Source organism: Crocodylus siamensis, chromosome 5, assembly GCF_052110815.1.
Source record: "Crocodylus siamensis isolate JL-2025a chromosome 5, ASM5211081v1, whole genome shotgun sequence".
NCBI lineage: Eukaryota > Metazoa > Chordata > Crocodylia > Crocodylidae > Crocodylus > Crocodylus siamensis.
Genome location: NC_143399.1, coordinates 193,037,314 through 193,064,374, shown reverse-complemented (window position 1 = coordinate 193,064,374; position 27,061 = coordinate 193,037,314). Strand labels below are relative to the sequence as shown.

Below are 27,061 nucleotides of genomic sequence, written 5' to 3'. Positions count from 1 at the left end.
GTTTTTAATAACTAATCTCATTTTGGTATCAAAGTCAGAGAGGGAGGTCAGAGAGTGTATTTCATCATCAACAACTTTTAATGAAAATCTTTGAAGATAGATCTCTGTGTCATTTAACAGGTCCCGTTACATATAGTCCTCACAGTGTCAAAAAGAGACATTTTTGGCTGTCAAAATATTATTGGATTATGTAAATGTTTCTAATCAACCGACATAAGTAAATCAAGAGTAAATTGGATGCTTATCTTGCTGGGATCCTATGACCCCAGCTGACTTCCTGCCCTTTGGGCAGGGGGCTGGACTCGATGATCTCCCGAGGTCCCTTCCAGCCCTCATGTCTATGAAATCTATGAAATAAGATTTTTCCAGTATCTGTTGTTTCCATCTTGTTCCTTTATAATCATCCAATAAGATGCATCAGTTCTTGGTTTTCTGCTAAAATATCAGCAAAATAAAGTAAAAGAATAGTCTAAAAAGATTTCTTCTGATTCATATACTGTGTATTTGCCTCCCATGCCCCCACCCTGGAAGTTTCAGTGAGATACAAGATCCCGAATTCTAGACATGGTACATTTAAAATTGGTGTTATCCAAATTCGCCATTAAATAGCTGGGTCAAAAGGTATTAGACCATCCCAGCTATTGAACTGTTAATTATTATACCTTAGTGCCCGGTGCTGTAAGGGGCTGAACACCTTTCATTCCTATGGATTTCAATGGAGAATGGAGAGTATGCAGCACTTGGCCGACTTGTGCCCCAACGTATGTGATTAGTCACACTGGAATTTTAGTAACTAGGTGCAGGAACCGTCCTGATGGACAGGAAGACTAGCAAGTGCGGCAGAAGACCAGCTTGCCTTGTCAGGGAACTCTTCAGTGAGCTAAAACACAAAAAGAAAACTTACAAGAAGTAGAAACTTGGAGAAAAGACTTGAGAGGAGCATAAGAGCATTGCTTGGGCATGCAGGGATGAAATCAGGAAAGCCAAAGCACAATTGGAGTTGCAGCTAGCAAGGCACACAGAGGGAAGTAAGAATGGTTTCTACAACTATGTTAGCAACAAGGCTGAAGTGCTCAATACCTTTTTTACCTCAGTCTTCACAGGCAGGGTCAGCTCCCAGATTACTGCACCTGGCAGCAGTTTGGGGAGGAAGTGAACAACTGACGGTGGCAAATGAACAGGTTAGGCACTGTTAGCAGAGCTGGGCATGTACAAGTTCATGGGTCCAGATGCACCCGAGGGTGCTGAGGGAGTTGGCCGGTTGCAGAGCTGCTGGCCGTTATCTTTGATAACTCATGGTGATCAGGAGAGGCCCTGGATGACTGGAAAAGAGAAAACATAGTCTCCATTTTTTAAAAAGGGACGGAGGAGGGTCCAGGGAACTACTGACTGGTTTGCCTCACCTCAGAACCTGGAAAAATCATGGAGCTGGTCCTCAATTTATTAGCACTTGGAGGAGAAGGAGGTGATTAGGAGCAGTCAGTATGGATTCACCGAGGGCAAGTCATGCCTGACCATCCTGATTGCCTTCTATGATGAGATGACTGGCTCTGCGGATGCAGGAAGAGCAGTGGACATGCTATACCTTAACTTTAGCAAGGCTTTTGATAGCATCTCCCACAACATCCTTGCAAGCAAGCTGAGGAAGTACGGGTTGGATGTATGGACTGTAAGTTGGATAGAAAGCTGGCTGGATCATTGGGCTCCAAGGGTAGTAATCAATGCTTCAGTGTCTAGTTGGCAGCCGGTATTAAGGGGAGTATCCCCGGGGTTGGTGCTGGGGCTGGTTTTGTTCAATATCTTCATAAGCAACATGAAAGACGGGACGGAGTGCACCCTCGCTCAGCAAGTTTTCAGATGACATCAAGCTGGAGGGTAGGTCTAGGATTCAAGAAGACCTGGGCAAATGGAAGACTGGACCACAAGAAATTTCATGGGGTTCAATAAGAAGAAGTGCCAAGTCCTGCACTTAGGATGGAACAATCCCATGCACCAGAAGAGCCTGGGGACTTGATAAACAGCAGCTTCGCAGAAAAGAACCAGGGGATTAGAGTGAATAATAAGCTGAATATGAGCCAACAGTGTGCCCTTGTTGCCACGAAGGCACAGGTACATTAGCTGGAGCATTGCCAAATACTGAGGGAATTAAGTCTTTCCCTCTATTCAGCACTGATGAGGCAACATCTTCAGTACTGTGTCCAGTCCAGTTTGGGTCCCCCAACTACTGAAAAGATGTAGACATATTAGAGGAGATCCAGCAGGTCAACAAAAATGGTTAGGGACTGGGGCACATGGCTTATGAGGATAGGCTGAGGGCTCTGGGTTTATTTAGTCTGCAGAATAGAAGACTGAAGGGGGGATTTAGCCTTCAACTACCTGAAGAGGATGGAGCTGGGCTGTTCTCAGTGGTGGCAGATGACAGAACAAGGAGCAAAGGGGTCAAGTTGCAGTACGGGAAGTTAGGTTAGATATTAATAAAAACTTTCTCACTAGGAGGGTAGCAAAACACTGGAACAGGTTACCCAGAGAGGTGGTGGAAGCTCCATCCTTGGAGATATTTAAGACCCAGCTAGACAAAGCCTTGGCTGATATAATATAGTTGGGGTTGGTCCTGCTTTGAGGGGGTTGGACTAGATGTGATGACCTGAGGTCCCTTCCAGCCGTCATTTTTTATGATTCCATGATCTTGACTTTGCCTTTTCAAATAAAGTTGGCCACCCCTTGCAGAGTTAGCTATCTCTAGGAGATGGGACACTACTTAATTATAACCTCAGGAAGCTGGTGCCTTTATTCTTCTCAAACAGAAGTGGAGCGGACTGCAGCATCAATGGAAAGCCTGGACAGTGAGAATCCTTCCAAATTTAAGCTTTCTCTTCCCTCCCTCCTTTGAGCAGAGACTTTGAACAGGCATTGCAGGTGACTGAAGTTGAGAGTTGGCCAAAACCGTCAAAAGTCATTGGAAGAGTGGGGTTTTTAATCTCACAAGAAAAAGTATTTTAAATACCACATACAGAGTTCTTTGCATGAGCCATCTTCTTTTGGTGTGCAACTGCCACATGTACTTCAGCACTGAAACATTTTCAGCTGGACTTCTGCAATGCAGCTTACCAAACATGTATATCCTCTACTGTGGAGAGGTCACTGACACTTATTTTTGTAATGGGATGAAATGAAAAAGGCACAGGTTTTTGCAGTTTCCTTTACAGGATCATGGAAATATTTTTGGGGTGGCTGTAGATGTAAATATTGTATATGTAAATGCCCACCCCAGAATCTAATAGTTTCTATTGTACTTTATGTTTTTAGTTACTTCCTCAGCACAGAAGATTTACCCAGGAGGCGGCATTTATACAGGTATGTTTTTTGTCCTTTTATATGCAAAATGTGAAATCGGTCCCATTCTAGAGGACGTGTAACAATCACATGGAAACCGTTTTAAACACAATTTAGTTTCCCTTACACAAAAATAAGCCTGCATACATTTGCATTTTGTGTAATCATATTAGCAGGTTATGGAAACAAAATCACAGAAATGTTGGGGCTTAAAAACAAGCAAAATCAGCTGGACATTATTTGCAAATGCTTTTTCTCCAGTTTCACACAGCTTCAATATGTTCTCAACAGCTGTACAACGAACATGTGAGGGCTAGTTGACATGCAAGTTATCTGCACGACAACTGAGAAATAAATTGCTGTGGGCTTAAGAACAGTGAGTCTGTTCTTACATGTACTTGTTTCCAGCCTCTTTTTTGCCTCAGACCCCAAGCACTCACAACAGCTTGAGGAGGACGTGGGAGGGAGGGTAAGGGAAAGTAGCATTATTCTCATTCTACAGATGCAGAAATAGAGGCATATACAGGATACGTCTCTGGTGTATCCATCACCTCTAGCCCTCGCACTGCTTCCTTTGGCTGTTTTCCCGTATCCATTGTGAAGAGCAGGGGCAGTGCTGAGCTCCTTTTGGCTGCCAGCTTGTTTACCTCCTGTAACACGATGCAAAGTTTTCCTCCCAAGTGGGAACGCAAAGCAACAAACTGAATTACTAGTGATTTAATTATGTCTTTCCTTCCTCTGCCTCTGTCCACTGAGCTCAGCGGTGCTTTGAGAGGCTTGGCTTTCAGCATCCATTTTTAAATTAAAAAATCACATCAAATCTGCTCAGGCCATTCATTTGTATTATAGGGAATAAATCTCATTTTCTGTGAGAAATCTCCACTGTAAGCATTGGCCTGATTCAGACTACTTCCACCTTCCAGATATAACTAATCTCTGCAGGTAGCTACTGTTCACTAACTTGCTGGGACTCAGATAAGTTTTCTTGGCTCCACTGAAGTCACAAGGGCTCCGGCAGTTTCTAGCCTGCAAGTCTCTGGCCTCCAGTCTGTAATCCCTGGTTGAAAGTATCAGCAAGTTAACAAAGCACAGCGAGGTAAAAGAGGGTGCAGATTGAGCACACATCAGCTGATGTCAGGAGCTGTCATGCATGCCTGCTCTCACTTCATAGTAAGTGAATGGGAAAGTAGGGCAGCTTCCTCCTGTTTCCCTGAGAACTGAACTGTCCTGATGTAGAGTCCACTTCCTGCAAGGGAAGAGAGGACAAATACAAAAAGTCCCTGCTCCCTTGCAATTCGCTCTTCTTTCTTTGCTTGTCCATACCCCTAGTAAATGACCCAGGCCTCCCTTCAAGTGGAGAGGACAAGCTGGTGCCCAGAATGGGAGCAAGGGTCTAATGCAGTAGGGCCCAGGGTTTTGGCCCCGCTGGGTAGGTGAGTGGCATGGGGTCAGTCTACAGGCTGGATCCTGCATGGGGCTGGCACGTGGAGTCAGTCCTTGGTCCTAAGCCTGTGCTGCCCATGCCCTATGTGTCTGGATCCGGCTGCGCACTGGCACAGTCTGGTGTGCAGGTCCACATTATCCAGCCCACAGTACTTTCCAAGGGTCCAGACATTTGGCAAGAGGGGAGCAGGACTGAATACTGCTATTGCTCCCCTGTCACCCAATTTCTGGACTGTTTGGATGATGTAGCTCCAGCCCAAATTTGCTCCACTGACTCAGGGTTGAGCACTCCTGGTCTAGTGAATCCTAACCTCAGCTCTGCCACTGCCTGTCTCAGTGGCCTTGAACTAGCCTCATAGTGGGTGTGAACATGTAACACTTTACACCAGAGTAATTTGACTTCAGGAAGTGAACTATGTACAGTCTTATGTTACTGTAAATCAGGGCTGCCCTACCTGGCCATTACTCTTTCTACTGCTCCTGCTGTTTCTGGGGTCTCCAAGCTCCCTTTTCCTCCTCCAACTTTGGTTTCCTGTCCCTGCCCCTATGGGTGGCGTGGTGGGGCTCGCAAGGGCTGAGGGAGCCCACGGTCCATGCAGAGGGAGGTTGCCTTACTTGTACTGCCCGTGTGGCGGTGGAGATCCTGTTAGCGAGTTTTATCTTCGGGATAAAGTTACATAAGTGTACTAAGTGTGTGTCCATTCCCATTGTCTTGTTTCCATCCAGTACACGCCAACTCTCCTTTCATTCTAGTGGGCAGGTACTATTGCTCCAGGCTTGGGAGAGCTGGTCATGAAGCTGCTCCTTTCTATAAAGTAAATTACTCTGTAGTAATTGTGCAATGTGTCCACATCTAGCACCTCTACTTCAGTTTTGCTACCCATAAAAGGAGACTAATACTTCTTCCCTATGTTTCCATGAAAAAAAGTAAAGTGAAAAATTGCAACAGGAGTGCTGAGTATTACCATTTCCCGTCCTTTAGCCTTCGGTGCCCTGCTGTTTAGTGCTCTTGAGGACACAAGCAGGTCAGGCTGTCTGCTTTAAAAAAAGCAGCCTGAACAGCATCTTTTCTGTCTACTTGAATGTTGTGATTACCAATCCACAAGCTGTTATCAGAGTGGATAAGGAGGCCACAGTCCAGGAGGCAGCCACCAGCAAGTCAGTTCCCCTTTATAATAAATATAATTTGTTATAGAAACACTGTGCCCTAATTTCTGTTGGTCTATTTATAGTGCAAATGCAGCTGCAGCCATTATTTCCTGGAAAGCTGTGCAGCTGCTATATGGCCTGTCCTTGAAAAAAATAAAACCAAAGAAAAAGGTTATCAGCACCCTTTTATATTATTTTTCCATGTGGGCAGAAAAAGCCCCATTACTTCTATTTAAACTCTGTAGAGTTTAAATAGAGGTTTCTCGTAGGAATGCTGGACACATTATACTTCGGTTCTACAATGCAATCAAGTGCCAGAATATTGCTTCAGTATAATCCCTGCTCAGTGACCTTCATGGATATGCATTAATTTTTTCAGTGCAAGCACAAATGGAAACTTCAACAGGCAGTGTCTGTCATGTGATCTGATTGAAAATTGTACTTACTTCAGCGCCTCATTCAGTCACAACCTGGACTACTTCTTACTGACCTGTGAAGGTACTTTTGTTTCTTGTATTGCTAAGGCTAGACTTTTGAGCAGGCTTAGACCAAGTTTGTAGGCACATGCGAAAAAAAGTGAGCCAACAGCACAAAGGTGGGTCATCTTCAAATGTATGTTTTGCTTGATAATTTACAAACCATGTTTTTGGAAGAAAAATCTTAATCTTCGCTGATAGCAAGAGTGCTCTGTAGTTACACTATGTAATGAACCCTGGATCTGCTATAGCTTGTTGTTACATGATGGATGGGCGAATGGGGCATGAGCACTGGGGAGCTGTGGGGGTGAAGGTGTGAGAAAAAAGCTAAGGGGATACCTCACCCTCCAGTCCCCCATCCCCTCCTGTCCCCTTTACCTTGTATCTTCCCTGCAGTGGCTCTGACAGCAGGGAGGGCAGAGAAGCAGCAGTGCAGGAGATGACAGGACCCCAACACAAGCGAAGCCCTGGCCGTGGCTACTGCCACCGGGGCCCAGTCCTGGCCAGTTACACCTCTGATTTGTTATATTCAATGTAAAGATCAGAGGCACACATCTCACTTTCAAAATGACTTTAGATACAGAGACAGGTAATAATTTCATTATGATCAAAGGACACCAACATAAGCTGTTGCAAAGCAATTGTTGACCACATAATCCTGTATTAAGACGAGCATATCAAAATGCTGCATGCTTCATTCAGAGTGAAATCTACAGCAATTTAGCTCCCTTATGGCACTCCAGCAGCATGCAGAGGTAGATGTTACAGCGTGAGCTGATGCTCCCTCTCCCCTTTTAAAGTACCCTATTTACCCAAATCCAAGATGATTTCAAATTTAAGATGACCCCCCCCACCAATGCTTAAGTTCTAGACATGGAGAAAGCATAAATGTGTTACCATTTTCCATATAGAGAATCTAATTATTGCAAGGTCATGTTAAGTTTGTCCCTACCCACAGCTGCAATGGGGGCAAGCAGTGGTAGGGGGGCAGGCAGCAAGGCAGTCAGGTGGCCTGACCTCTGCCCTTTGCTCCCTGTCCCTCCCATCACTTGCCCCCTTAGTGGGGTCATAATAGGCTACAAAATGAACATGAGCCACCAGTGCGGTGCTGTAGCCGGCAGAGCAAATCAAACACTGGCATGCATCTACCAATACATCTCAAGCAAAACTAAGGGTGTCATCCTCCCACTCTACTTGGCCTTGGTGAGACCACAGCTGGAGTACTGCGTCCAGTTCTGGGCACTGCATTTCAGGAAGGATGTGAAGAAGCTTGAGAGAGTCCAAAGGAGGGCCGTGAGCATGATTAGAGGTCTGGAGAGCAGGTCATATGAGGAGAGGCTGAAAGACTTGGGACTGTTCAGCCTGGAGAAGAGAAGACTCAGAGGGGACTTGGGGACAGCCTATAAGTATATCAGGGCCTGGAGGACCATCTGTTCACCAAGGACCCCCAGGAGACTACAAGAAACAATGGGCACAAACTGACTGAAGATTGCTTCAGATTGGACTTAAGGAAAAACTGCTTTACAGTTCGAGTGTCGCGCATCTGAAACAGACTCTTCCCCTTCCCTGCCCCAGAGGTGTTACAGTCATCCACCCTGGAGATCTTCAAAAAAGCGTCTTGACACCCACCTTGCTGGAGTCATCTGATCCCAGCAGTCTTTCCTGCTCAAGTGCGGGGGAGCTGGACCTGATGATCTTGTCAGGTCCCTTCCAGCCCCTAACATCTATGAATCTATGCTTGCCCCCTAGTACCTGCCCCCTCCACTCCTTTCCTCCAGCCTGCCCCCCTACTGTTTGCCCCCCAAAACCAGTTCCCCTATTTGCTCCCCCATGCCTGGCCCCCACTTCCTCCCCACACCTGCCTCCCCATGCTTACACCCCTACCTGTGCCTCTGATGCTTGCAGATGGGACTGCAATTCTAAATTGTTAATTGTGACTACAGTTTCCTACCCATTGTTTTTTTTTCTGTGTGTGTGTGTGTGTGTGTGTGTGTGTAATTATACAAAGAAATATATATATATATTTTTTTTAGGAGTTCTTTGGGGGATTATGGGAGAAGGTGGTTGTGAGGGAGGATTTGAAGAAAAGTTTATTGATCCATAGGTTCCAAGGAGCTACAGCCTGGGAGAAGTGGGTTACCTCAGTAATGCTCCATGGGCTCATCACCACTCATTTACCTTTGCCAAACAATATTAGGAATAAATACACTGTTTCTTTCTGGCATGTTACAATTCTGCCTAATTCCATACAAATGGGGCAAGTTACATCTCCCTTATTTAGGTTGCTGAGCAATTACTCCCACCCGTCATCCCACCGTGATGAATCAGGATGCTCTAATGTGTCAATTCTCACCAAAATGTGCAACCCAAAGCAAACATAACAAGACTAAAGGTTTTCAAAACCAAAGGCAACGATGATCTGTGTGCAGGCAAGGTGCACACAAGTATCTAGTGTATGTGTGTGCAAGTCCAGTCGGTTGTCCCAATGCAGTCAGGTACCTTATTGCGGAATGTGAGCAATCTGGCAGTAAGGCTGAAGTCCTCCTTCTCTGATTGTGAAGTGCTCCTTGTGAACCAAGAGCTGTTCAGGATTTCTGAGGCACGCCACAGACAAAGAGGATTTATAATTTGAAGTTTACTTAGGCCGTTACAAAGCAAATAGCTGGAAGGAATGAGCTGAAACTGAGGAACCTAGAATTTAGCCTGAATACCAAGCAAAGCTTCTGAACAGAGAGAGATGTAAAAATGTGGAGTATCCTTCCCAAATAAATGGTATAGGGCATTTATAAGTAAACTAGACAAAGTGTTGGACACTGAAACAATCCTGCATTGTAATTGTATTCTACACTATTGAAAGATTTCACACAGAAGGGAAATTGGCTGAAAATATCTACTGGTATGGTAAATATCACATTTGCTAAGTTTGTCTTTTGACAAGAAAAGCCTTCTAGATTTTATTTTTTTAATCAGTTTACAATGGCAATCAACAACTCTGTCTCTTATATAGAACATTAATGTTTTAAAATAATTAGACCCACATATGAATAAGATTAAGCTTCCAAAAGGGTCTTATCAACATGTTACATTCTAGCCAATTTATAATAAGGCTACAGTGATACCTAGACAGATTAATGTATTTTATTAGACAGTACATCCCAGCATTAATCCAAGAGCACAAGATAATGAGTTCTTGCTAACGCATTCTAGGTCACATCCTCTGCTGGTAGAAACAAAACTCAAGTGACTTTAGTATGCTTATGCTTATTTGTACCAGTTGACAGCCCGTTCTTCTGTATTGTGAATGCAACGGATTATGTTCTCAAAGTGCAATCTCACCCCTGCCTTAATGATGGAATCACTATCAACTTCTCCATAATGGGGTATGTTAGGAAAAATACGTCCATATCAGAAAATATCAGGATCCTGATTCACTTTTCACATACATCAGTTGGAAAGTAGATTTTACATTCAATAGCACTGTGATCATCAAGGCTGGTTGGGAAGGAACGTATGAATTTTCTTATACTACTTTCTGCTGAGCTGCTGAATTAGTAATGCCATGCCGATAAGGTCCATTTGGGTTGTCTGCACCTTCTCTTTGTCACTGAATAAAAGTAACTGTGAAAGAGGTGAATTCAACAAGCTGTCAGTTCTCTAACTGGAGAACAATCCATTGACAAGCCCCCTCACATGCATACACATGTGTACGTGCATGCACGCACAGGTGCACACCTTCCCCCAAGCCTTTGACACACACCTGGGAGAATGAGTTTATATCTACAGGACTCCAGTGGCTTAAAAACAGGTTTAAGATAGTTTATTATGGAAGAGGTTGGGTGGGCCAGAATTAGAGTTGGTGACTGGTAGCTAAGGTCTCTGCTACACATCATACTTAAGGTATGACTAACCAATTTATCACATCTTAAGTTGTAATTTAGACACAAGTTCAATCAATTAATGTGTTGGTAAAACAAACAAAAAGGTGTAATAACTTTGTAGCTGGTTCCTGTCACACCATTAATCCAACTTGTGCCTGGGTGGACCTGTCAGCATGGCTGGAGGACCCATCAGCTGATGAGACACCCAACTACAAGGGTGCAACTAATCTGGGCCCCCACGTGCAGGGGTTCAGCACCATCCGTCAACTGCCCAAGGCTCTCAGCTATGGGGCACATGGTCCATTCCCATGGCTCGGACCCTGCAGCTGATCTGGGCTCCCAGCTGCGAGACCACATTATGTGACCTGAGGATGGGAGCCCTGTCAGCTTGCTACTTGCCAGTGCAGGGGAAGCCTCAGATTGTGAACCCAGGCTCTCCCTGCACTGGCAATAAGGCATGATGGGATCTGATGCATGACCATAAAACACCTGGGGCCAGATCCACCTATTAGTCACCAAAATGGTTTTTGCCACCTAAACGTGATCCTATTCCTAGGGTTGCCCAGACAGTCAACTGACCAATCAATATTGTCAATTGACCAGTCAGTTGCCCACATATTTTTGATCGGTCAAAAATTATAGCGATTTTACCCCCCCCAAAATCATTTGTTGTTGTTGTCTTGATAGAAATATGATTTTTTATTGTTTTTTGACACATTTTATAATGGAAAATTTGTGCTTTTTCTGTGTATTATTTGGGCCTATTGGCAATTTTTTACAATCTTGGACAAATAGTCAAGCAGTCAATCGACCAAACTTTATTTGACCGATCAAATACCCAACCCTATCTATTCCACCCTGCTCATGTCCCTGGAAAAGAGTAAATGCAATAGGTCGATGGGTCCTTCTGTACTGTTGCAGTACTGCTGTAGTTCTCCCTCAGTGACCATCTTAAGGTTAAGATGATGTTGTGTAACAAATATAGGCATGTCGGGAATGTGCTCAGGGTGGGACAGGATTACACTTCCATTTGTACATTGCCATTTGTACATGACACAGGGGGGTTAATTCTCCCTAAATTGAAGCGGTGTTTAAGGGTGAAGTAAACCCCTGTGTCATGTACACCCGTGTTGGAGCCCAATCCTTATCTCTCTTTCCAGCAGCGGGGAGGGGAGAACAAACGGCTGGTGGGCAAAATGTGGGTTGGTGCTTCCCTCCATGGCAACAGCACCCCCCCAGGTGGCACCCGCCTGCAGGCACCCAGCTCGGGCAGCCCCAGGGGGGCACCGCAGCTGCGGAGGGAAGCACTGGGCCCCGGCACAGCTCAGGCAGGCAGGCTCCAGGGGTGGGGAAAAAAGATCAGGTTCATTACTTTTTCTTTCTTTTTTCTTTCTGTGGAGCCTGCCTTCCTGGGCTGCAACCAGGCTGCCTGCACAGGCCCTGGGCCACATGGAGCCAGGTGCTTTGCTCCACAGCTGTAGTGTAGGAAACTAAAACTCCTTGGAGGTGTCTTACTTTGCAGTGCCCCAAAGTCATTTGCTGCATCCCCGAGTCATTTAAGGCATATTATGCCGCTGAATGTGCTATAGCGGCTGGAATTAATGTGCAATATGCCACCAGATGTGCAAACAGCAATGCCATTAAAGCAGTACAAAAGGCTTTTAACCCACTTTAAACCCACTCAAAGGTGTCATCTACAAATGCCCTTAGATGCCTTGTAGAAGGAATAGGATCTGGCCCCTTAATTATATATATCAGCTCTGCCACTAACTCATTTGGGGTAGCTTAAGACACCAGTCTCTTATTTCTCCCTCAGTGAAGCATAAAGCATGAGTAGTGGGGAGTAGAAGGGGCAGGAGAGGGGAGGTGTCAGGGCACGCCAGGGGTGAGGGGATGCTGAGAGATGGTGAGGGGGAGCAGAAGCCTAACCTGTTCTGCAGACCCAAAAAAAGCCCCAGCTGCTGCTGCCGACACATGGCCTGCCTGCCTCAGTTGTTGCTGCTACAGCACTGCCACTGCTGGGGTACAGATTCTCCGGGGTGCCATTTCAAAACCCCTACTAAGTTGGCACCTGCGGTTGATTCACCACTTAACCCCCGCCTCCCCCTTAACCCACCCAGCCACACACATTGTGCTACTGAATAGATCTGATTGCTCAGACGGCTTTTGGAGGAATTGATTACCTGATGGTTGTAGAGTGTTTGATGATCCTTGAATAAAAGTCACAAAGCATGCAAAGCATGATCTTTTCAATAACTTATTGCACTGACTGCATCCAGAGCTGTAGAGCTGGGAAGCTCTGATACTGTTCATTTGATTTCAAAGGTCAAAAGTTGAATGATTTCTGCTTTTAGGCTCTCAACCTTAGTGGCAGGGTATAATCGCTGTAAAAGCAGTTCTTGTCTCTTGCCGAATACATTTCACAGCAGTACTAGCTACCCAGCTTAAAGAGGAAAGAGATAAGTAAGACATAATGAAAGGTAAACGCTTAAAAACACAGTGTAATGCTTCCTGCCAGTTGGCTACATTTAGTATCATCAGTCAATCCAGGAAGGCCGGTTACCTTATTATTCATCTAATTGATATGCTTGTGATTGAATTACTGTAGTAGGATCTGAAGAAACACAATGCTTGGCAGACAACTGTGACAGTATCTATTGTAGACACTGTCAAAAAGAGTGATGTCAGAGTGGCTGCTCTTGTCATTTTCAACATGAAACATGGGCTTGTGTTTTGATCTTGGATAAATTGACACCAGCTCTTTTGTGCCAATTCCCCATTACACAGCCACAAAGGTAGCCTGAATCAGGGGGAGGGGGAGTTACACTCCTTAAATTAGTCTTGATGATGGAGGTATTTTCTCACCTGGAACGGCATAAAAAAAATTCAGCATTTGCATACGAAAGAGGGAGCATTTGTTTACAGAGAAGAAAGTATCAAATGGGTTTGATTTAGATAATGCAAGCAAGTTAGTTTTGTTCTCTCTAATGGGCTACAAAGCGCTGAGCCACCTGGGCCTGATCCAGCACATAAGCACATGCAAAACTTGATGCACATGAATGGTCAACTTGAAGGATCAAGTATTACCAAAAGGCATCACTACAGTCCCTGCTGTTCGGTTTAAGTCATGGGCTACCACTGTTCAGAGAGCCCTTCCCTCGCTGGCTAGCAGGTTTAGCAAAGGATCGGTGTAATTTCAACTGTTCATGGTGCAGGGAGGGAGGTGATACATAGCCTCTTTTAGTTGCTTGATAAATTGGACATTTCCCTGTATGTTTATATTTTAAAGGCTTGAGTCTACACAGCTCCTGTTGCAGCCAGTGGGAGCGTTACCTGAGTACATAGCACTTGGTCACTGAGTCCAGACATCAGCTATCTCACGTAACAGCATCATACAAAGCCCTTTCATTAACTGATCCTAAACTGCAGGATCCAGCCCCATGCATTCTGAGAAGCATGATATTGCCCACAAATGGTTAGCATTTGACATCCAGAAATAAGATGAGTGGTGAGGGAGACCTATGGCATGCAAGAATATTATTGCCAATTAATACATGATCAACATGATATTGATGCATACAGGTTATGGAACACTAAGCAGCCCTCTAATTAAAGCTCTGCATAATTATACATTATCAGGAAGGATTTAATAATTTATCTAGGGATGACTCTGGAAACGGATTATTAGCGAGGTACTACTAAGTGAAGGAGAAGAGTACAATATTTTCTTCAGAATGATACCAGTGGTTGATACCTACCCATTGGCCACTAAAATCTGTTATCCTCAGATTTATTGAGTCTATAAGGCAAAAATTGCCCTGCGCTTACAACAGCATCTCTGTGAGCTAAAACACAGAAAGTTTTAGCCTTCTCCAAAGTGCAACATCATTTTCCATCAATAATATATATTTGTTTTGATAGCAAATGTTTACCCATTAGTAGTTTGGGGATATACCCTATCTGTTTGAAGGACACCTTTCCGCTGGTTACTGTGTTTTCTTTCCTTGTCTTTGCCTCCTTTTGTAGTAATCTTTACAGCAGTAATTGTCTGCCAGGGTGCCATGAGATATTTTAAAGGGTACCGTGGATTTCCACACAATATTAGCACTGTTGGGTGTGCAAACACCTACACATGATTCACATGATAAATGCAGAGAATTCAAGTGAGAATACATAGTGTCAAGAACATTTTGGCCTATTGTGATCTTCTGAGTTCTTTGCAACAGAAGAAGTGTGCTATTATTTTTCCTTAGTCAAATAACAAGGGAATGCCAAGAGCTGGCTTTTTTTCAAGAGGTGCCTTGAGTTTAACAATGGGTACTTTGAGTCTAAAAAGACTGAGAACCCCTGCCTTACAGATGCTGCATTGGCAGGGGCAGGAAAGGGAAATAAGGGTGCTGGCAGAAGTTGGGGGGGAAGAAAACCCAGTGCTTTACTGGAAGAGGAATCACATCAGTTTGAATAACTGATTCAATCAGCGATTATATAAAAGCACCAAAAAGCCCCGCTGAAGTGCATGAGCTATACAGATGCTAGGCAAGTCGGGTCAAACTGACATGATTCCTCTTCGGTGCACGTGCTACATTTGACACCAGGACATGCTGAGCTGAAAGTAAAGCACTGTTTGGGGTGGGGGGGTGTTTCCCATGTCTGTAAGCACCCTTAATGTTTAGCCTAAAGAATCCTGGTTTTGTGATTCAGATCATCTTTACCAGGCAGCGGTTAATAAATAGCCTTAACCCACTCTGCTGCAGGTCAGGAATCACCTGTAAAAGGAGTGAATGTCACCCCAATGCTTTGCTTTTCAGCAAGCAAGCTGTGTATAACAAAGGGTCAGATGCTGAAGCACCAATATCTGCTTTTACTCATTCATGCTTCCTATACCAGTGTCCAGGATGTGAGTGCCATGGGAACCACAATAGTGGCTTCATAGTGTGCAAGGGTGTCTGTAAACATGGGGAATTCTTCTTTGTGCTGCCAGATTATGCTATGATTATGCTATGATTTAAACCCATCATCAGAGAACAAGAGATGTAGAAGCAGAGGGGAGAGAATGCATTGTAACATAAGGGTCTCCCTGGAGAGAGAGTCATACTAATAAAGAGGCACCACAATCAAATGAATGATAGTCAGCATCAAATACCTAAGGACCATGTCTTAATTGGTCATGATTATTGAGCAGCCAGGTACTGTGTTCATAATTGTAGCTTGATTATTATCATCATTATTTAATATTTACATCACAATAATGTCCCCAGTCTCCACCAGGAACTGTCGAAACACATCTAAATGCATGGGATCAGTCCTAGAGCCTATTCTTGCTTATTTACATATATTTACTATTCTGTTCAGTTTTTTATACCATGTCACCAATGCAGCGTGGTACCCCCGAGTTCAACAGATCTGCACATATGTGTAAGCTTACTTATGTGTGCAGTTGTTTGCACCAGGAAACTAATAAGGCAAGCATATTATATAAGGGAGAAATAGAGTCAAATACGTAGAATGTTCATATGACTGTACACCAGAAATACTTTTAAAAATTAAAAATAAGAAGGGAGAGGTGCCCTGTTTCCCCCACTCAAGGCACCTCCTGTTTTATCTAACCCCATTATCAACAGTGTACCAAAATTGGGGAGAGACTTTCCAAGAGTACCAGTAAAATTTGCGTCTGATTCATGATCCAATGCAGGTTATTGGTATAATAAGTGAAGAAGGCAGAGAGATTAATTGGGAGCCTCTATGGGACTCCCAGGGCTATGACAGAAGTTGGTTATACCACAGCTGGGCCTTCATTCTGTAGCAGGTTGAATAGTCATGCTGACTGTCATGCATTATAGATACGTGTTGCTGGATGCAGGGCATGGGTTCTAAATGCTGAAGAAATGGGCACCCATACTGAAAATGTCTTTATCTTGCAGAGCTCAGAGGAGGGAAGACTGCAAGTCTATTCAGGCTGTGTTGAAACCATTATTTACATCCAATGTGAGACATGCCATTTACACTTATTAGAATAAAAGCTGCATGCTACAAGTTGAACATTTGCAGAGTATGCTTGTAGCTATAAACTCCTAAGTTCTTTAAACTGTTTCCCATGGATTTAATTTATTATCTTTCTTCCCTGGTGAAAGTGCCTAATATATCATGTTTTTAAGGAACATACAAACACCATCTGGAAAAGGTAGTTCAGAAGTGCATTATTTACTTGCTGTCTCCATTTGTCAAGTTTCTCTCTCAGCATTTTAAAAGTTTCTTCATTACTTTGCATTTATTTTACTTGGCAGGATTTTGTTGGAGGTGTCAGAAACTTTCAGTTTACCAACAGTGCTAAATTATCCGTTCCAGAATGCTGTTAACCAGGTTGTAAGTCCAAACAATGGCATGGGAACATTTTACATTCCTAAACTTTTGTACTTTATAATATGGCCACAACAACATCAGTCCCTGCCTATAAGTTATCTAAGCTAAGTTAGAATATATGTTAAAGTATTACCATAATGTCCTGCCGTGGTAAACTGTGTCATAAAAGTGGGCCTCATACTATTAATAGTCACCCAGTGAAATGAAAAGTTTGTACTGAAAGCATCTTTTGGACATGCCAGTCATCTGTGTTTATACTTGTAGGGATCAGTGCAGGGCAGTGCAGATAGCCTTGCTGGCTATAATGATGGTTAACCACAGTAGGTGCTAACCAGGTTCCAGCATGTTTTCTCTGAACACCATTGACAAGGAATATTTACTATGAGTTGTTCCAACCAGCTGCCTGTGGATAGAGTTTGGAAAACCAGTGGGCAGAAATACAAGCAAGTTAGATGGTAGCACATGCAACATAATTGAGCATGCCCCGAATGCAAGATTAACCTGGATATTTTGTTAACATGATTAACATATAGCAGCCTTGTCCTTTGAAAGCAGGAGGGTTCAGGATAAGACACTGCCATCTTTCAATCCTGAAAGAGCTGATGAAAGGATAAATGTGAATTAATTTAGTATTCAGACCTATGTTTGTAGCATTACCTACTCTTAGCCTGATGCTGTTGCTCAAAAAAATACAGGGGTCTAATTTTCCCAGTTTCAGAGTTTGCTCTCTTTTGGGGTCTGTATTTGGGAGAGTTTCCCAGTGTTTCTTTCTCCATCTAATCAGTGATTACCAGTTTCAGGAATTAAGTTAACCAGGCTTCAGTGTTTTCACCAACAAAAGCTAAATTAAGCATTTGAATTTATTGATTCATTTTTCTATAGCAAAGCGACTTTTTACATTAAGCTGGTTTTTATGGATTCAGACAGATGCAGGTATCAGCACTTTTTATACTGCTGAGTGCTGAGTGTTTTTTTCCTGAAAGCCCAGTAGAGCCCTGAATAATCTGGTTTTTAATGTTCAGCCATTACTCAGAAAAAATCTATTCGTCTCAGTGAGTTGTTACTATGCTTGGGAAGCTTTTAGTATATAATATAAGAGAAAGCCGTACATTTTAGTATATAATATAAGAGAAAGCCCTGTTTTCAAGGGCTCCATCTGAAGGGGGCTGAGTTTCCTTTCTCCCCTTGTAGATTCTTTACTCTCTCAGGCCTTGGCCCTTTTGCTTCAGTTCCCCACATCTTTAACTCAGGGATAATGTATCACATGGATGTTGTCAAGACTGGTTAATGCTTGCGAGTCATTTGGAAATCATACCATCGTTATTATAAGATGTCTCGGTGTTCCCTCACGTTGAGGATTACCAAACCACTTGGGTGCGGATGGAAGCTTTTTCCTTGGTAAAATTAATATCTCTTACTTTTGCTTTTCACTAAGGACTTCAAAAAATGTTGGACTAAGTAACCTCTCTGACTCCTCAGGGAAGTCGATAGAAGCATTGTCGCTCCCATGTTACAGGCTGGCAAACTGAGAGGCAGAAACTGTAAATGGTTTGCCTGTGGCCACGTACTGAGTCAAATATCCCAACCTCCATTTCCTTGCTCTTTTACCTGATAGCACTTCTAGGTAAGGAGCCAGTGACATACTGGAACAGGCTGGTTATCGCCAAGCTCAGCAGTCTGTCCCCAACAGGGGAAAATGCATAATTGCCCACTTCAGGATTTTTGTAATAATCTGCCCTTAAGGGACATGTCTTTCTAGCCTCCTTGGTAAGAGGTTGGCTTATACCCTGAGGCATGAGAATAATGAACCGCTTTCTATACTTTTCCAATTCCTTCATTCAATCAGACCTTTTAACCTATGTTGTTTGGACTAGACAGACTGTCGAAGTCTGGGGAAGGACCTACGATCAGGCTTTGTGATTCCCATCTTAGACGCACTTGAGACAAGAGCCTTGGAAATGTCTAGGATTGATTTGAGGCTCCTATGATTCACTGGAGCCAGTTCTTAAGCCTGTATTTTGTACACTAGACTCGCTGTCCGCACTAATATATCACATCCTGCATCAAATAGGAAACGTACGTCCCACTGCCTTGACAATGACGTTTGCGGACCTTAAAGCCTGATTGCCATTAGTAGCTTTTTCCTCCCTAAATATTATTCATACTAACATCAGCAAAAAGCTGAGCTTCTTGGCAAATATGTCGAGCTTGACATGGTTACCTCAACAACAGAGGAATCATTAGGTAAGCTGACTTCTTTATTCTCTCCATGGGTTATAATGAAAAGTAGGATTAGTTTTAGAGCATCTCCAGATGCTGCAAATCCCAGGCAATCTGAATGTGGACCTGTGGGGTGAGCGCAATCGTAAAACAACACACAAATTGCTGAACAGTCTGGAGCGAGGGAAGCTGTAAGTAGAGAATTAGGAGGCCCGGGTTGGCTCCAAGCCCTGCAACAAAGTTCCTGTGTAACCTTAATAAATCCTTTCACTGCCCATCTGTAAAATGAAGCTAGTACTTCCCTTTCCCATGCTGCATTATGAAGATAAAATACTTTACTGGCTGTCGTGTGCTGAGGTGCTGTGGTTATAAGGGGCACTGAAGTACCTAGACAGTAGGGCTGTGCAAAGCTTCAGGTGGTGGTTTGATTCAGAGGAGACTCAGCCCGATTCGGTGGTCAACTCCCCAAATCCAAATAGAATCATGGGACCATTTTAAGGTCCAAATCTATTCGAAGCTCTCCAAATTTTCGGAAAAGATTCAGAGAGCTTTGATTCGGGCAGTCCCCAGTGGCTGCAGCAGGAAGCTGCAGCCGGACTTGGAGCTGGTAAGTGTGGGGGGGGGGGGGGGCGCTGGGGAAGGGAACCATGGGGGGGACCCCTGCCAGCCCCCATCCCTTCCCTGCTCCCCCAGCCCTCCTGACCCCTGCCTGCTCCCCCAGCCCCCCCCCATGGCTGCCCCGCTGCCCCAGCTCCCAGTGCTTTAATAAAAAGCCCCTACTGCATGGGAAGGCTCTGCCATGAGCTTCCCAACCCCCCCCCCCACTCCACCAGCCCCCCCCTGCCCCGTGGCAGCCCCTCCACCCCAGCTTCTGGTCCTTTAAGGAAAAAAAAATGAGAAAACCCCTGGGACTCACCGGTCATGCAGGGGCTTCAGGGGGCTCATGGAAGAGCCCCCTACATAGCATGGGGCAGCGCACCACAGCAGGGATCGCCCCCACCTGGCAGCACCTGCAGAGCTGGGGCTTTTTTTTTTCCCAAGTCCTGGGAGCTGGGGCAGGTGCAGCAGCCATCGCCTGGCTGAGTGGGATTGGCCTAGCTGTTTTGGGGACTCAGAGATTCAGCAGCAGCCAAATCTCCAAGTTGGATTCGGCTGAATCGAATCGGGACAGTGATTTGAATCACCAAATTGAATTAGTGTCCCCTGAATTGGCCAAATCCAAATCCAATGCCACTTTGCACAGGCCTGCTAGACAGATAAATTATCAGCGAGTCGTTTCATTGAATCTTGAACCCGTTCATTGCACAGAAGCTTGTTCGGTAGAAGCCCAGCTATTACCAAGCAGCCATTTGTGTTACAGGAGCAGCGTGCAGAATGATTAGCTCAAGAGTCGGTGACATGCAGGGCGTGCACCCGTGTTGCACACCTCTGCATAACATTTTACCTCAATAGCAAGTCAATAAACACACTGATTGCATTGTAGACTTTAATATAACTACAGGCCCAATGCTTTGAGGTGCCGAATGCCCATCATTCCCCACCTCCAGTGGGAGCTGAAGATGCACAGCATTTCCAAAGAGATTCTCAGCATATGACAGGGTTGGATTAGCTTGGGTGGTCACAGGATGAGCCAAATGGTCCCTTTAGCTACATACATGAATTGGAGATTGTCTTGATCTAGGGGTTGAAGTGTGTTTTACTGGCATTAACATAATCACGAAACATATAAAAAGTCATCCTATGTACAGCTGTGCCATCTTCCTCTGGCAGTATTAGCACTCATTTTTACCACATCCAGAGTGTGCAAGGAACTTGCCAGAACAAATAGAAGTGTGTGCTTGTTCTTGGAGCATTTTCTGTGCAATTGTGGACACAATGCAATGTGTGGACAGTGCTGGGGTGAGGCAAAAGAAGAGGCTACAGTGGAGAGGCTGTGGAGTTGCTTTCTTTTGGCACAAGCAGATCTAAAAGGGATGGTATCTGGCTGAGTGTGGATTTTAGAGAATTCTCTCATTTCTTGAGGTGATACAGCAAGAGTGAGCTCTTAAGTAGATGTTTGGACAAGGAAAGGGCATCTTCTCCGACAGGTTGGGAGGTGGATTTGGGCCCCTCACTACAGAAAGGACGTGGAGAAGTAGGAGAGAGTTCAGCAGAAGGCAACGGAAATATTTAGGGGTCTATGGGGACATGACTTACGAGGAGAGGGTGAGGGAACTGGGTTTATTTAGTCTGCAGAAGAGATGAGGATGGGGCTGGGCTGTTCTCAGTGGTGGCAGATGACAGAACAAGGAGCAACGGGCTCAAGTTGCAGCAAGAGAAGTTTAGATTTGATATTAGGAAAAAAATTCTCACTAGGAAGGTGGTGAAGCACTGGCATGGGTTGCCTAGACAGGTTGTGGAATTTCCTTTCTTGGAGGTCTCTGAAGCCCGTCTCGACAAGCCCTGGCTGGATGCTCTAGTTGGGGCTGGTCCTGATTTGAGCAGGGGGTTGGACTAGATGTGACCTCCTGAGGCCCCTTCCAGCCTCATTTTCTATGAGTCTGTGATTCCATCTACTGTACCAAGGTTGAGCTGCTCTCTGCTTTTAGTGGTCATGGAGACTGAAGTTACCCTGTAACCTCTTTGTCTAGGTACAGACACTCCAAAAACCCAAGGTGGAATTGCTCTAAGTGATGCAGGTTTCCATAAGTGGCATGGGTTGGATCAATAGGAACAGAATACACGTTCACCCTTTTGGTAAATCTTAGACCAGGTTTCACCAGACCACGTGCGCCAAACCTCGGTTCTGTAATGGGTATAGACTGGCTTCCAATCATTTATATTAGTAAAAGTGTAACATCTGTACCTGGCCTTTGTGTGTACCTCATCAGGTCAGAAATAAGTATATCTGCTAGTCAGCGTGAGAGCGCTTACACTGCCTATGCCTAGACAGTGCTTTCAATCCAGGACATCAAACACTAAACCCACCCTTTTAAAGCATACGCCATCATGTAGAAACACAAGGATCTGTGAGGAGTGAAGTTTAGCATCTCTTCATAACATCAGAAGTTTTCACAGGATGGGGATGACATGCTTTTCGTGTAAGATCCTGTGCAGCAGTTCCTGCTGAAACTCAGGTTGGAGCTTCCTCGGTGCTTCCAGCCCAGCTGAGACCCAGCTGATGCTTGAGATTCAGAGCGAGCTTTGGCAGGGACCCTAATAAACGCCATCTTAGAGGCAGTCTACAGAGATGTGATTGGAAGTTGAAATAAAAACTAATGCTGAGACAGGGGTTTCACTGAGTGAGCCAAGAGCTAATGACTACTACGATCGATGTGTTCAGGTTTAAGCAAATGCAACAGATTGATTTTCAAACTCTGCAGTAGTTGCTTGGGCCAGCAGTGGTACTGTAGTAAAAGCAGAGCCCCACTCTGCCAGACCCAACAAGACCCAGTCTAAGCACACAGATCCAAAGGAAGTCCAGAGGAGTAAAGGGATTTGCCGTAAGTCGGTTGCAGAGCTGAAAATCAATCCAGTTTGCCTAGTCTTCTTGCCATTGCCCCTATCTTTTCTCCCCTACTCACACTGAAGAGGTTTTGCAACTAGCTTTTGACTTCTGAGAAGGGGCATGAATCCACCCCAGGGGGGGAAGGGGTATGGCTTGGGCCCAGCTCTGCCCCACGGGGGGAAGAGGGCATGGCCCAGCCTCAGTACAGCTGAGGGGCAAGGGGGCATGGCCTGGCCCCATGGGGAAAGGGATCTCAGCCCTGCCTGGTCCTGAACAGCCACAGGGGCCTTGAGGTTTGGGAATTTGGCATGGGGGTAGGGCCATATTAGTGGCCACTGCTCCCCTACTGCCAAATATCCTGACCTGTGGGGAGCCCTTTGGGCCAGATGTGGTGGCTTTGTGGGCCACATTTGGCCACAGGCTGGAGGTTCAGCACCCTGGAGTGGATGATTTCATAGATTTCATAGACATTAGGGCTGGAAGGGGCCTCGGAGGATCACTGAGTCCAGCCCCCTGCCCCAGGAGGAGGACGTCAGCAGGGATCATAGGATCCCAGCAAGATAAGCATCCAAATGTCTCTTGAAGGTGTTCAAAGTAGGTGCTCGAACCACCTCCAGCGGCAGTCTGTTCCAGGTCTTGGGGGCTCGGACAGTAAAGAAGTTCTTTCTTATGTCCAGCCTGAAACGGTCCTGAAGCAGTTTGTGACCGTTCGAACTTGTCATCCCCTGGGGCGCTCTGGTGAACAGACGTTCCCCCGGATCCTGGTGAGCACCCCGATAAACTTATAGGCAGCCACCAGATCACCCCTGATTCATATTGATGTCCTGGATTGACTGCGTTTTTCCAGGCTGAAGAGTCCCATGGCTCTCAGTCGCTCATCATAAGGTCTGCTTTCCTGACCTCTGATCATGTGCATGGCTCTCCTCTGCACCCTCTCAAACTTCTCCACATTGTTTTTGAAGGATGATGGAGATGGAAGGCTTTTTCCACATCACTTCTACCAATCTGCTTTAATGGTCCTCATATGAAGACAGTTGGATTGCCATACCTGCACAGCACCTCTGCTGAGATTGCCAGTAGTCAATGCCACTGTAAGAGGTGAACTAGAAGAGACTAACCGAGTGAATCCAGACTCAGGGCACATGGGTTCCTTTCTTGGCTCTGCCCCTGGCCACCTGATTGTCCCTCGTTGCATCACCTTCCCTTTTATGCGAAACAAAGGAAATGCCAAAAACCCTGTCTGTGAAGCATTTGAGATCTGCTGGTGGAAGGCATCACACAAAGGCCAGGTATTATTTTTGAAGGCCACCATAAAGCTACCAGACACCCTCCATTCACTCTGAAACACAGCAGGATTGGACCGTTCTGAACTTCTTATTCACAGCCATATAGGCAGTTTTCATCTGTTTGCCTGGGATCCCATCATTTCCTAGCCCACGAAATGTGGTGATATACTTCATTAGGGCTGCAATGCTCCTTCTGCGCAGGACTGGAAGAAAGATTTAAAGTAGATGTAATACTAGATTGCATTTAAAAAACTCAGGGAAACCACTCTGCCACCTGGTCATAGCAGACACCAAAGGCCAAATAATGCAGCTGATAAAATCCAGGACAGATGCATAACTAGGCTGTCAGTTCAAGTAAGAGCACATCTACATGGCACAGTGCAGTGCTGTGCGGGGATGCCTGACTTTGCTCAAAACTGGATGCGGCCTAGCAGCTTTAGTCTGGCATTACATCTGACCTAATATGCCTGCCTTCGTAGCACAGGCAGTTAACCCAGGCAATAGGTCAAACCAATACAGCCAGACCACTGCTGGGACTCAACAGACTTTCTCACAATGAGAAAATGAGCTCTAGAAACTTTTGCACGGCAAAATGACATGAATCCCCTTTTCCCACCCTGCTGAATACTAAACAAGCGCAGCTCAGGGATTCATGTCTGGAAGGTATTGTTGGTTGTTGCTAGTATATTAGGTCACTGGGTGACTCTTATCTGTTGTGGCCAGAATGGTTTCCCATACAAGGATGATTATGAAGATTTTTTTGTATAACCAGTAGCAGGAGGCTGTAATTAGTGCTTCAAGGCAAATGGTGACCTTTTGGAACTTTTCCTGGGGCTTATGAAGCTTAAATTAGTTTTTGATGTCGGAAAGCATGCACAGACTTAATCTCTGGGTCCCATTTATATTATAATTACTATACAATTCACATTTGCATTCACTTGTCCCTTTTTCCAAAGGGACTCGTGTCCTTAGCAGTTACCGGTGGCTTTGTGTCTCCATGCTCCTTTGTGAACAGCTCATGGGTCAAACTCCTGTGTGTGAAGGAAATAAGTAGGGTGCTCTCCTTCTCTTACACTGAGCTCTGCTTTAAAATCTAGGGCTGGGAGAAGAAACAAAAACAGAAGCTGCCACAAGAGCTGTTCCTCACCAACAACAAATATATATCTGTGATTAGCATGCTAGGTTTTTAAACATCTGCTCTGTCAGGCTTCAACACATAGTTATTAAAGTAGTCTGAGATTAATTAAATTTGTCACTGCTGTGGATGTTTAAATTACATTTCCTCTTTCTTTGAACAGGCCATTCATTTACATGTTATAAAATATTTCATTGTAGTTATGCATCATTAATTTTGTGTAAATTATCCTTAATTGCTCACTGACGTGGGGGAAAAGTGAATAGGCATTTATGCATAAAAGTGTTTAATAAAAATCTGGATGCAGGGAGAGCTACCTGTGCTTTCTGGCATGAGAGCAAGGGCATGTTTATGGAATGAGAAAAACTTAAACCTGTATCAAAACGCTGACCTTTGGAAAGTCACTCCATTCTGAAAATGTCAATGAAGCATTGGGCATAGTTTGATCCTGCTCTCTTTTGTATCCTGGCTTTGTAAATAAGAGGTATATTGGAATACCTGGAACCATACAGAATATCATTTTCTGGTCACCAGGACCCTTCTCGTCATGAGGTCACTTGGAACTTCCTTCTATAAATTCAAACTCCGTTCAAAGGAAATAAATGACCATGGCGACAAGCTCCTCATGATGCTTCAAATAATAAAGCTTCACAAATCAGTCAGTCGCCTGATGTATGCACCCTTATACTGAGAACAGGATGTATGCACCCTTATACTGAGATACATAAGCGACCTTGGTTGAGCTCATTCTTCTTGAATGTATAGTACAGATGTTACCATCCCACAAGATTTAATGCTTGCTCTAAGGAAAACAGCTTTGTTCACCTTGTATGCCATCTGCACCAGCTACTAGGTTTAATGCTAGATTTTCTTTTCTGATTTCCGGATACCCAGTTAGTACTTTATCCTTCCTGAGGAGATATTAGAGCAATGGAATTGGTCTGATGAAAAGTAAAGTAAGAAATAGAAATCGTATAACCTTTGATGATCTAAAAAAGGATACCATCCATATCAGTTACTAGATATCTGGAAAGGAATCTGTTATTTTGTTGTAGGGGAGCATTTTCTTGTGGCGGAGAATAAATAAAGAGGATTCTTTATACTTTTTACAACTGGATAGTTTCAAGAATAAAAGCAAACACTCATATTCTCTGCACTTTGGGAGAAAGCTCTCTGCATTGCACCTGCAATTATTTCATCAGTGCCAGCAAGTTGTAGATGTGCAGTGAAAACAACCGTTTACCCTGCCAGGACCTGGAAATGGAAATGGGATCAAGCATAATAGTACAGGGGGCTAAGAGGAGAAGGACTGGGCTGTACTACTTGATCACAGGTGGATTGTGTGGGATGCAGCCATAAACAAAGCAGATGGGATCCCGCAGTGCACCAGGAAACACTTCTGCCAGTAACAGCAGGGAAATATTGGAGCTGGTGAAGGGACATGAGCAATACCATGTCAAGTTGTGGTTGGCCATGTTCAAAAAGGGTGAACTGGAACCATTGGAAAGAAGGGCTATCAGGAGATGTGACAGAGTCTATATGATGAGAAGAGACTAACCAATAGTCAAGTTTAGCTTGCTTAGCCCAGCAAAGTAAAGCATGGGAGGACACGTGATTGCTCTGTACAGATATACCACAGGGCAAACACTAGGGAGAAGAGCATTTAAACTAAAAGATATTGCTGGCATAGGAATAAATGAGCATAAATGGACTGAACAAATGGAGGCTGGAAATTAAACACAGTTTCAAACTGTCAGAGCACTGGGGTGCTGGTATACAGCCTTCCAGCAGTAGCTGTAAGGGCTAGAGACCTAACTGTTTTAAAGATACATATTGACCCATTTATTACTGAGTTTCTTGCAGCAGCAGGGGACTGATCAGGATAACCTAGGAAGTCCTTATACTCCTTAGCAGTGTCGCAGATCAACATGTCAGGTGCAGAGGCAGAAAAAAACATCCAGATCACTCCCGATGGCACCAGCTCCTGCCCACCCATTTTCCTGCAGCTCAGTTCGCTCCTCACAAATTCTAAAGGAGCATTTGAAGAACTGTCTCATTTTCCAGATACCTTCATTTTTCCAGTGACCCTGATTGTGAGACCAGTTCACTGATCAGTGGGGCTAGTCCCTGCACATAATCAAAGCCAGGGCTCATTTAATTTTCCCCTGCTCAGCTCGTCCTCCAGACCTTTTATTACATTTTAGACCATCTCAGCAGCAGTTGTGTCTGCACTTCCATGCAGCAAGCAAAAAAGCTGCTGCTAGTTTATGGGAAACAGAAGCAAGCAGCACGAC

At 44.6% G+C, this 27,061-nt stretch overlaps 1 protein-coding gene across 5 annotated transcripts in view; it reads left to right on the top strand.

Annotated features, from left to right (window-relative positions):
- The window catches only part of DPP6 (dipeptidyl peptidase like 6), an 842,266-nt gene that overhangs the window by 781,825 nt on the left and 33,380 nt on the right, over positions 1–27,061 (top strand). For all 5 annotated transcript variants that reach the window (XM_090047677.1, XM_090047678.1, XM_090047674.1 and 2 more), the window contains exons 15-16: positions 3,307–3,354; positions 6,305–6,423. In XM_090047677.1, coding sequence (XP_089903803.1) covers positions 3,307–3,354; positions 6,305–6,423 — 167 coding nt within the window. The remainder of the gene's footprint in view (positions 1–3,306; positions 3,355–6,304; positions 6,424–27,061) is intronic.